The sequence below is a fragment of the Oncorhynchus masou genome, chromosome 25 (assembly GCF_036934945.1).
Source record: "Oncorhynchus masou masou isolate Uvic2021 chromosome 25, UVic_Omas_1.1, whole genome shotgun sequence".
Classification (NCBI taxonomy): Eukaryota; Metazoa; Chordata; class Actinopteri; order Salmoniformes; family Salmonidae; genus Oncorhynchus; species Oncorhynchus masou.
In genome coordinates, this window is record NC_088236.1 from 37,063,570 (window position 1) to 37,075,704 (window position 12,135).

A 12,135-nucleotide genomic window follows, 5' to 3' on the forward strand; every position below is an offset into this window, starting at 1 on the left:
AGCCAATGTCGGCTAAGCAAATCGAACAAGTGTGCTTGCATACTCCCATAAGACATTCGCTTATAGTACTGTTTGACCATTTTGAGATGGCCTAGCCAGTATAGACTTCCTCAAAATAGTCCGAATTAGTTCAGATAACTCAAAAAGCTAACTAAGATGTCTGGTGCAGTATTTCTAAATAAGAAAATGGCATGAAAACGAGTAATCTCTCGTTGAATGACAACAAAGACTTTATTGAAGCATCCCTACTGTTGACTAATCACCGACAAAGGGGAGTAGACTTCAGCAACCGACTTTGGTTTGCCTCAAGAAACTTTTGTGTGTGCCCAAACAACCGAACAAAACCCTTACCCTAGTCCAAAATGAACAAAATCGTCACAAATATGTCATCATAATATATGTACAAACTCTTCCGAACTGTTTCAGTGAGGAACCACGCGGACGCCTTTAGTCTGGCTTGGTGTGGATTTACAGTCAGAGATGAAATTCCTCATATTATTAGTTTCAGCTGAGCGGGCGGTCACTGGTGCCATGAGAAAATGGGACACATATTGCCCCAGCTGAGAGGGGAAAGCTGCCCACGAAACAGTTTGTTTTATGATTACCAACCGCAATCAACGGTCTCTTGGTTAGAGAAGCTTGTTTTGTTGCTATTAATAAAGTAAACTTTTCTGGTCCACACAGAGTAGGTGTTACTATGTTGGCTTATTGTTAAATGTTAACGGGTTGGTTGACATAGTGTGTACAGCAACCCGGGTCACGTATGGTAGCACCACCAGCCTGTTGACATACTATAACTCGGAGCCAACATGGCGGATGCTAAGTAACCAGATTTATACCAGTCAGGGGCTTAGAGGTTGGTCCAAACCGTGCCTTTATTGTGAGAGTTCAGATCTTCTTCAACTGTCTGTGGCCGAGTAAATTCCCCGAAAAAACATTAGCTCATATAAAAGCCAGTCGGCCCGGGTCTGAATGGTTATGTGAGCAGGCCTTGCATGGCCCTCATTTCTGCAATTCCAATAATGGTTCTAGACTGGATCTGCCACACGAGCACAGAATCCCTGGAATGCTGAAAGGAAGGGAATGCATATGTAGAGACAGATTTGATCCTATGACAATACATCTACAGTACCACCATCCACTACAGTAGATAGATGACAGACCATCTCAATGTGAGGCTTTAGTCGAGCAATGCAAAATAGGTTAGTGCTTTTAATGGTGTAATACAAAACGCACAGACGTGAAGGAACAAATTTGTAAGGATGACATAAGTTATAATTGATTTTTTATATTTCTTACAGAACTGAAGACTACATCGAAGGGTCAGGATCTGTACAAGAAGGTGCAGGAAAACAGTAAGTCCTCAGTCAATAACCATACATCATTGGAGACCAGTAGCTGGTACAGTAGTAGTAGTAGTAGTAGTAGTAGTGTTTGAGGGATGAAGGTGGAAGGAACCATATGACTGCGTATTCTCACTCGTAAACTCATCCTTTTGTCCCTATGAGTAAAATATCTGGCTTGTGATACTGTACACAAAAGGGAAAATTAAACATTTGTAGCCAGTTGACTGTTGTTTCATGTAACAGAATTTGGAAGTAAATGGTTGCACAACTTAAACAGAAGCCCACAATTAGAGCTTTATGATAATTATGGTATTTACTGGAACACAAATATAAATAGCTGGCCTTTTCTCTTGGTTGGACATAACACGCTGCCTACACATATCATGCTACATTGTGTCTGATTAAAGATACACTTGAAAATAGCCTTATATTGGCTTTTAGTGCTTCATCTCCTGTTGGGGGAAATAACATTTTGACCAATTGCAATTCAAAATTCCCAGTTGTGTTGAACAGTGGAAGCTGAGTTGAGGTAAGAGGTCGGGATGCCAGTGTGCACTGTGTGTCACAGCAGGATTTAGCCAGCAAAACCATCTTCATTGATATCAAGTTCTTATGTAAATGAGGTATAGAGTTGATGTTCTTGTAAGATAAATGCAAATCGTAAGATCACAATATTTCAAAACAAAACAAGCTTTCATTGGCTGTTTCATTTCAACCTATTGTATGATATCATACGCCAGATCTGTGTTTGTGTGTGCGTGCAAATATGTAATTTTTGATTTATTCAACAGCAGTTAAGACCACAAACCCACACAGACACACACACACACAGACACATGCACCAGACACACGGAACACACACACATTTACTCCTATACCCTTGATCCAATATACTCTCTGTTGGTTCAAAACATGTGTATCTATCTGATGTTACTGGGAGAAATAGGTCTGGATATGTTGGGGCCAATTGAAGATAGAATGGAGTGTAAGGCACATTGCAGTCTTAGGATATCTTAGCCTGTGTTTAATCTCAGATTTCCCATCATTTTACAATCCTTCTCAATGTTTCCTAACAGTGGCTCCTGTACAACAACATAAATATTGTGCTGGAAAAAATGAATTTCCAAAATTAAGCAGTTTTTTTTTCTTCTTTTTTTCCCCAAGTTTCATTCTGTAAACACTGAAAAATGCAAATCAAGTCTCTTCAGTTCTCAACAAAACAACAACAACAACAACAACAACAACAGAATAACAACAACGGTTCCTTCTGCAAGGCTTTGCAGCCTCACTATGCAAATATTCTAAAATGGGCTCAGAGTAAAAGTAAGATCCTCTTTCCTTTACCTTAGTTTTACTAGTCCATTCAATGTCTCTGTCAAAGGTCTGTGTTTAGGGTCCGAGTGGACAGAGTCGAGGGGGGGGGGGGTCAGGGTGTTTGCTTAAAGGGTTGGGGGCATCAGAGGAAGCTGAAGGGGGCAGTCTGTGAGGGGGCGTCAGAACAGGCTGGTCAGGGTGGTCTGCGATGGGCTTCTGCACTCGTGAACATCCATGCTGACAGACACAGAGGTTAACACGGAGGTGACGGTGGGCATGGTGGGGTTGGTCAGGTCCGTCAGGGTCGTGGGTGTGCTGGAGGGGCTCATTGAGGCCTCTGAGGCGGGGCCAGAGGGTGTGCCCCCCTGCAGGGTGGAGCCGTCTGAGGTCTTGTCCACGCCCGTGTTCTCCTGTCTCATCAGGTTCCGCCGGAACTTGGCCCGAGCATTCTGGAACCAGACCTGTGTACCACAGCAAGGCAACATCGTTGCGACTGTTAGTGATGGAACCGTGGGGAAAAGACAGAGGGAAGGTTTCAACTGGAATAACAGGCATGAAAAATAGAACGCATCAAAGCAAAATGACTGCTTTGTTTTCTGGGAGCGTTAATTAAAGCGGAGCGATTTTTACAGAATTTTTGTTCAGAAACCTTTTTGTCTCATTTTTTTCTTCAGTCCCCTAGATAATTTGCTGTCGTCTTTGTGGAAATCAAGCACTCTCTGTTGTGCTTCCCCGCTCCCCATAATAAACAGTACAGACTGTTTTTACTACTCCCACTCCTTACAATTCCTATCTGGAAATTTAAATAGAAAAATGTCCCTTTGTTACTCGTTTAATTTCAACATCCCATTATTCAATTGTATTGCCATCATAATACACAAGAACACATTTCATTTTTCCATTTGTGTGTAGTTTCTCATTTGGTTAAATATGAGGAACAATACAGTATAGGCCATGTGTCTAACCTGTAGTACACGCTTGGTGAGGCCAGTCTTCTGGGCCAGCTGCTTCAGGTCCTTGGCGTCTGGGTTGTGGTTGATGGCAAAGTAGGACTTCATGGTCCTCAGCTGGTGGTGTTTGAAGGAGGTCCGCATGCGCTTGGTCTTCTGACTGGAGCTGTAGGAGTCCCTGTCCATAGAGTCGCCGTCGTTCTCATTACAGCTGAGTGCTGGAGGACACCACACACACATACACACACATACACACAAACACACACACACACACATTTTAGATGTTGGTTAGTCCACCTGAATATGGTGTTTCATTCACAAACAAGTGGATAAGTTAAACATGACCATGTTATGTATTTTTCGACATTGTGTATTGAATTGATACCTTAATCAAATCAGCAACATGCTGACTTATATGCAGCCCAGCAGTGAGTGTAGCTGGCTTTTAATGCCATGTTTTAAAATGTGTTTAGTAATGCAATGTTGGGTAGAGAGCGTGGAGAGGAATACAAACATGAAAATCGTAGGTATAATTGAACAGTGATTGTAAATTCAACCACAGCCTTACTATTGAACAGCAATGTCTAATAAGGCCCTTACACCACCCAGTACCATAATCCAAATATGATATTATATTTGTAAGATATTTGATGTATTTGTGATATTTGTATATGTCAGTGTTATTAACATGAACATTGACTTCTAATAATGACACATTTTTAGGGCGATAGCTAGTGTTAGATTCACATACATTAAGCAGAGACTCACTATATGGTGTCATAGGCGGGTTGTGTAAAATATCAACCAATTAAAATACGTGTATGTGAATGACTTTCTGGCTAGTATTGGCTGGAGTGTCTTTACACGTAGAGGTCTTACGCTGTGAAATATGCATTGGCAGTTTGCGAAATAAAAATGCCATGAATTGAATTGAAATAATAAGCACATAAAACGGGTAAAATAAATACAAACATAGTCGAATTAATATAGGTTGATACTACTACTACTAGTACTAGGCCTACTACTACTAATAATAATAACCCTAATTGTGTGATGGCTGATGTAATATTAATTGTCATATGCTATATTCTGCCCTAGATAATCAAATCGTGGACGCAAAAACATGACACATTTCCATGACAGTATTTTCTTGGCAAATGCTTAAGTGTCGCTATCTATTCATGACAGTTCAGACATATTTAATGCTGCCTACAATAAATATTAGTCATTCAAATTTCTCAGAATAACACTTCAGATAATAAACCACAAACACCATGCATACATAAAAAGAATTTATATTTCGCAAATTCTCAAAGGCAATTGATAGGCTGATTGAGTACCTTTCTAATAGCAGCTGGAAATAATGTATAGGTTAGCTTCTACAGACCACAACACATTCAGAAACGTATTAAATGTTTATTAAAGCACAACGTCGATTTCGTTTGTGAACGATTGCTGGGTGACTTTAGTCAATAGCCTACTTTAAATAGGTTGTTTATTAATCAAATGCAGTAGGGTTGATCTGTACAGCAGTCAGGGGCCCAATCCGTAAACAGTAGAGGGCAGTAGCGGACCAACCCCCTCCCCTTCTCGCTTAGATGTTGTGAGACATGCTACTTGGGTTTACTGGATGAAAAAGTATGGTGACTCAATCAGATGATGAACCATGTGGAAAATCTTCATATGACCAAGTGAATGATGACACACGGGCTAGTGATGCGTAGGCCTAAATAGAAAAGTGATTTTATATACGCCTATTTGAATAGCCCGTAGGACAATATCCTGAAGGTAGATCGATTCACCTGCCCTTTGTCAATGTTTTATTCTCCGATTGACTTATGTGATGAAAGCTGCATGGAATGCACCTGAAAACAGTTTAATAACACAATAACTGACGGCAATGTTTCATTCCCAAGACACAAATGTCGATACAAGAAGACAATTATGCTTGTTGAAGGGGCCTTTCTTGATGATAGAAATGATTTTGCTGTTGCAACAACTGCTCATTGGCCACAATCACTACTGGATAACTCGTCAAGCCTCATTGATCTGTTGTAGTGCACACCCATCCGGGCCACGTCCCAGACCAACCGGTCCCCGAGTGCGCATCGGAGCGAGAAGGGGAACTTTAGACGTCTATAGAGCCTGACAAGTGGAAAATGGCTAAGGCGAAAGCCGGAACTTCAAAAACATTTTTTAGAGGACAGGAGGAAAAATGCTATGGATAAAACTGCCCTGCCACACACTGTTGAATTGCAATTGAATTGTGGAGAGGGGGATTTCGGATGAATAATCGGCAGCAATTTGGTAAACCACCATATTATAATCTCGTCTGAGAAATGATGTCAAATGTTTTGAATATTAGGCCTAAATTAACTCAGATGTGTCCAACGACAGTGTAGCCTACAATAATGGTCACATTTGGTATTTACTTTCTCCAGAGCACAAATAAGATATGCAATATTACAACCTTTTTGGGCTACGATACTTTTCTGACATTAACAAAATCCGAACGTCCATGGAGGTAAAGAACATGATTGATTAAAAAACAACTTTGTATAGTAGAATCAAATAATTTGCTACGTGTCTTCTGCTATAGGCCACATGTGCCTTTTAAGCCTAAGAAATAATAGCCTATACCTCAAATCAAAGAACAGAAAGAAGTAATTGAAATATTGGTTTGAAAAAAATGGTTGCAAAAACAAAAATATCATAACATCAATTGGTTATGATAGGCTATTTAAATCGTTAGAGATTAACTGATGCAATGAAGAGGGCGACATGTTTTGCACCTCTCTATTTGAATGAGAAGGAACTGTTACGATTGAGATAACAAACACATTAGCCTAAAAGCATGCAACATCTATATAAAATTGTCGTTGCATCGAATGTAGATTATATATTATTGAGAACAACTAAGTTACTCTTTTTAAATGATTACCATGCGTAAAATCATTCGGATAAAGACTCGCCTGCACTTTTAAGTCCCACCCTTTAATGATTGTTGGCCTGCTTTGGACTTGGCAATAATTATAAATTGCAGAGTGATGTAATTTTGTCATACGCAATGAAAACTTTTTGATTAGGGGGAGTGGCCACTGAGTCAATATGGCGTTGTTCTGAAAAGGCCTTTATTAAATGGACATGTTATCACTGTCGTCTTACCGGCATTGTAGGCTGCTAAATCTGCTCCTGGCCCGGGACTTTTCCTTTTCCTGGGCCGCCCTTTCTGCACAGTCCCCACGCCGTTGAAGTAGGATAGTCCCAAAGCGTTGGCAGGTCCCAGTCCTTTGTGAGAGGCTACATCCGCATGATTGAAATGTGTCTGATATTCCCCCTGTATGAGATTTTCAAAGTGCAGCCGACAGTAGACCAGACTGTCTTTCATGCCAAAGTGGTCCCCAGTCGTTAGCATCTTGTTGCAGGATGTGCAGGTGAAACAGTTCAAGTGGTACACCAAGTCCCTGGCCCGCATCACCATCTCTGAGGCCGAGATCCCGAGGTGGCACCGGGCACATCTCTGGACCGAAAACCTTCTGCAGAGAAAACAGAACCTAGTCAGTGGATGGACACATTTGGATTAGATGTGAATTAGGCTTAACCACGTCAATTAGTAGCACATACAGTACATTGGCAGCTATGTAACCCTACTCCATGTCCCGCTTTGAAACAGAACAGTACTTTGAAACTCTCACACAGGCCATATGTAATGCGTTTTGCGCAAGGGCACTTTTAATGTTGTGTCGAAGCTCTGTAGTATGGCCACGCTATAGACTATATTAAAGCCTATTATATGGTGTTGTAATGCCCAAATTAAATATCATGTGTCCAGGGATGACTGTTTTTAGGGCAAATCTGACTTCAAACGTTTGTTATTGTTCATAATCACCAAACCCATTTACATTTTGGCGGAGTTGATGGAGTTACCTGTAATAATCTTCCTTGCAGTAGATGCTTCCGTCTTTACTGAAGCAGGTGAGCTCGGACTCCAGGTTGAGTTTACACTCGCAGCACTTGAGACAGCGCATGTGCCATTGTTTGTCTACCGCGAGCAGGTAGTAGCGGTCAGCTATCTTTCCACCGCAGCCCGCGCACAGAGCCACCCTGTCACTGTTCATGCACTGCATGTTCTAGAAGACAACCAAACAAACACAAACTTAAAACACAGACCAACCACATGTCATCAAACACCCATATCGAAATAATATATAATTTCCCGCCCGAAGATATGCTCCTTTTTTATCAGACCTTCTTTTAAATATGTTTTGCATGAACATATTGTAATATCTGACTGAGGGCATTGCAACGCATAATACAAGGGTTATTTAGTTAGTCTAGAAATGAAGGAACATGTTTTTCACATCAATTAAAATATGCCAGTTTACAGGCCTATAGATAGGCTAACTGTATCCTATTCTAGACCAAAGCATACCTTGTCATAAACATTTTGGGCATTTAAAAGTGAAACATTAATCCATAAACAACAACAAAGCACATGTTATGTAGCCTGTAGTCCTCAAAATAAAACGGCTTACTCGCATCAAGATTTACGATTTCAGAATTCCTAATCAAATCAAAACACACTTACAAACACACACACTTCATTATCTTTAGGCCTATTCTCTAAAATGGTTTTACTCTTTTAAAAAGTTTCATGAAAATGATCATTTCTTAAACACCTTTGGGACAATTATTATTATTGGGGGGGATTTAGCCAAATTTGATTTGGCTAATACCACATAACAAAACAAGGAAATTCACCACAATACGAATACATTATTACATATAGCCAAACAGATCAAAGATCAAACCACTTCTATCCACCCGTTAGGCCAAGGCAAAAAATATAGGCAACAAAGTGAATGCCAATTTTATAGGAAGAAGACCCCCCCCTCACATTTGTTACTATTCTAACGAATTCATTTGTAATTTAACTCAAGTTACATTTAATCAAACAAGATTTGAACACATGCACGTTTTAGACTAAAGGTAAAAAATATCTCTATGAATTGTACCCTTATTTGTAAGGGCAGAAACAGTAGCATATAGGCCTCATACTCATTTGCACAACGAATTGATGAATGTGTAATGTTGTACAATTTAAAAAGTAGAAAATTATGAAACATTCGTTTAAATCCACAACATATCTCTAACACCAGAACAATGTCATGCTTAAAAACACTTGAGCGTGCATAGTAAAAACATCCCTGATATTTGCTATTAACAGATTAGCATATGCTTATGAATTCATTAGCCTATTATTATTAGATTACGCTACATTGTATTGTGATAGAGATTCAAAATAATTCCACAATCATATATACATTGTTTAAGACCTTTTCAAAATAATAACAATAAAGTTATATCGTAGTCCAACAAGTTTTAATAGCCTATCTCAAGTATGATTTTATAGTGCACTGCTCCAGCATTTTCGGCATCAACGTTTCGCTGCTCATTATGATATATGTACACAACTGCTCGCTATACTCTCGATTGCAATCGCCCCTCAGCGTGTGGTTGTTCAGTTGCCTACCGTTTCAGATTCTCCCATGTCTATGGCCGAACTGATAGCTGCGGATTCGCTCTTTCCTCTCCGCTCCATTTCTTCCACAACACCGTGCATGTCGCCTCCAGGGAGTCCGTGGAAAAGCATCGTTGCCGCAGAGGGGATGATATTATACGTGTTTTCCTCAGATCTGCAACCAAAGATTTCCATAAGACGCAAACCTAGCCCGTGCATTGGCAGTCAGATTATTTCCCTTCTTGGTGTGACATGTAAGAATTCCGGGTCAGAAAAAAATGTGAGGCAAAAATGGACACGTGTTCTCCACACTATCATCTGCCAATGGAAATCATCATCCGAATCTCTGCATCTCTCTCTCATAGGCTATAATTCAGTCATTAAAGTGACGGAATCCGTCGTTTTACTAATGCTAATTAATTATATGCAGCATACCAATATATTATTCCATTATCATGCGAGAAGAAATGCCATTTGCTAAATAATTCCTAAGGAATTAAAAACATACCAACTATCGAAGCCCCGTTGCATGGGTCTGCTACTGGTTCCTCCTATTTCTTCAGGGGAATTTGGATTAAAACATTTTGCAGGGCATTAGTAAACGAATGAATTAGTCCTTCGCCGACCAATACTAACTCGACCAATGGACACTGTGGCTACTTTTATTGGAATCCTCTACTCCTGCATCACTGTAACACTAAAATGATTTCCACACGAATCGAAGGAATAGAAAAAAATCAAGAACATAACAGCATCTGAGATTGTAGGCGCGTGCATCTCCATGTAGCTGCGTCCTCTTCAGTTTGTCACATAACTAAAATACACTGTCCAAGTTGGTGTTAAAACAGCATTGATGTTATGAAAATCTACATGTAGCCTATGCTTTTTAACAAACAAAAAAAGCTATAACTTGCAATTAGAATTTTTGTTGCTTTTGGATCCTGTTGGAGGTCTGAGAGAAGCTGTTTTCCTTTAGTATTTTGTTTCTCTTTGCCAAGAAAGATGCATGTGAGTAATCGAGAAGGAGGAGTCGACTAAGACTATACATTAAGACTCAAGCAGGCAGCCCCGATCACTGTTCCGCGGTCTCTGGCCTTGAGATACACTCCGCGCCTTTTCTACAGGGACCCTTACGTCACGTTCCACGATTTATGTTCATTGGTTCTTCAACATCGTCGAATTCCTATTTTACTGCTGTGGAAGAAGTATGCGGAGTATTCTTTCGTTGGTTGTCCATGTCATGCTGTTTGGACGCATCCTTTCTGTGACTGCTTTTGATTAGATGTCTGGATACCTTTAGTTTAGAGCTTATCTAGTCTAGTCTAAAACAACATGGAAAGAAGAAGAAGAAGAAGAAGAAGATGAAGAAGAACGGGAATATTGATTTGACAGTGTTGCAAAGATTTGAGTGTGGTTAAAGGTGATTTGTTGAACCGTTGTCACATGACGTTCATGCATATCTCTCTCTCAATTCAATTCAATTAAATTCGCTCTTTCTCTCTCCCTCTCTCAATTCAATTCAATTCTCTCTCTCTCTCTCTCTCTCTGACCCACCCTGACCCATTTATTATATCTTTATATCTTAATATTTCATAACATTTAACAAATTACAGCTTACATGATCTCCTGCATTACTTTCTCTATTGGACCATCTGTTTAGAGCATGTCACACTGGCGTCTGAGACACCATGATTTTATTCCATCATAGAGACTCAATGTATTCTGCGTCATGGGAACCGCAAGAAGCACCAGACAACTGGTTACACAAAACGCTGACAATAAGTCATTAATACCTATTCAGTCACTCCCGTTTCAGCTCCTGGCCGACATTTGAGACAGAAACACGCAAGTCACATGCAAGTTACATGTTGTTAGTTTAGTTCATTCAAATATAGGCCTGCCAAGCACACCAAAATGAAAGACACATGCTTACGAAAAAGTGCACAGGTTGTATACTGTAGTGTAAGAAGACGTTCACTGAGCAAAGAAATAAATAATAGTCATTTGAAATGAAGGTTCCATCACGGTGATGTTGTATAGATTTAAATGTTGTGTTCGATTTGTTTAATCTATATCCTCCCTCCTCTCCCCTGTAACTATTCCCCAGGTCGTTGTTTTAAATGAGAATGGGTTCTCAGTAAACCTACTGGTAAAATAAGGGTTCAATAAAAATAGTATCATGTTACAAATACCAGCAACATAGGCCTTTAATAAGGGCAAATTGGTATCACAAATTAAGGCCCGTATTGAATCGGTTTAATCCATACAAAATAAATCAAATCAACAACAAGTTCTCACAATAGGCCCCCAACTCAGAGGCATTTTTCTTCAGTCATTTAAAAACAACAATTTGCCCGTGTCAACCGCAAGCATTACAAAATGTGTGACATTAAGTGAACAAAATCCACCTCGTGCAGCGCGAGTCATTTAGGTTAAATGAAGAATCTCCCAAATTGAAGATGTGTCTGTTCTAATGACACACACTTCAATATGAATGATTTCAATGGTACTCCCGTTTAGACTCAAGACTTCCCTTCTCATTTCCTCCAGTTACAAACCAGTGTTGCGTGGCGGGTGACGCTGCTGTCCCTGGCCGTAGTCTAAGCCTCTACTCCGGATCCGCTCTTCTAATTAGCTATGTGATCTTAATTGGGAGGGGAGTTCGGACTTCGTCATCAGAGGAGGACTTGCCTTGTTCAGGAAAATAATGGGCGACAGAAAATCCCTGAGATGTGTGTGAGAAAATGACATCACAGCCATAGAATTGTGTTTCTTAAAACAAGGACACTGTCAAGACCTAGGCACACTGCTCCCCTTTGAAACCATCACGTTATAGAATAGCCTATTCTTCATCGATGGCAAAGGAAACGACAAGAAATGAAATAGCAGGGCACTAACTTTTGCCCTTATTTGTTCGATTTCTGTCTCAGATTTAAACAATGGAAAATCCCCACCTATAACAGCTTGTATGAAGAGAGTCCAGAATCCACTGAGCAGAAATCTT

At 40.1% G+C, this 12,135-nt stretch overlaps 1 protein-coding gene across 3 annotated transcripts; it reads right to left on the reverse strand.

Moving 5' to 3' along the window:
• Nucleotides 1–957: 957 nt before the first annotated feature.
• On the reverse strand, nt 958–9,737 carry LOC135514249 (LIM/homeobox protein Lhx2-like). 3 transcript variants are annotated; one of them, XM_064937593.1, is made up of 6 exons: nt 9,640–9,737; nt 9,144–9,306; nt 7,538–7,740; nt 6,776–7,146; nt 3,626–3,828; nt 958–3,121 (listed from the first exon to the last, which is right to left on the reverse strand). In XM_064937593.1, the coding sequence occupies exons 2-6, from the start codon at nt 9,261–9,263 to the stop codon at nt 2,840–2,842; spliced, it is 1,179 nt and encodes a 392-aa protein (XP_064793665.1). In that variant the 5' UTR covers nt 9,264–9,306; nt 9,640–9,737; the 3' UTR covers nt 958–2,839. The 3 variants fall into 3 exon arrangements, with proteins under 3 accessions (XP_064793665.1, XP_064793664.1, XP_064793667.1); XM_064937592.1 differs by having other exon boundaries at nt 9,144–9,737; XM_064937595.1 differs by having other exon boundaries at nt 3,000–3,153; nt 9,144–9,737.
• Between the last annotated feature and the right edge of the window lie 2,398 nt (nt 9,738–12,135).

Coding starts and splice junctions, on each gene's coding strand:
- LOC135514249 (XM_064937592.1), bottom strand. CDS start 9,350: ATGCACGGGCTAGGTTTGCGTCTTATGGAAATCTTTGGTTGCAGATCT. Junction 7,741..9,143: donor ACATGGGAGAATCTGAAACG/GTAGGCAACTGA, acceptor GTTGTCTTCTAG/AACATGCAGTGCATGAACAG. Junction 3,122..3,625: donor TCACCAAGCGTGTACTACAG/GTTAGACACATG, acceptor TGTGGTACACAG/GTCTGGTTCCAGAATGCTCG.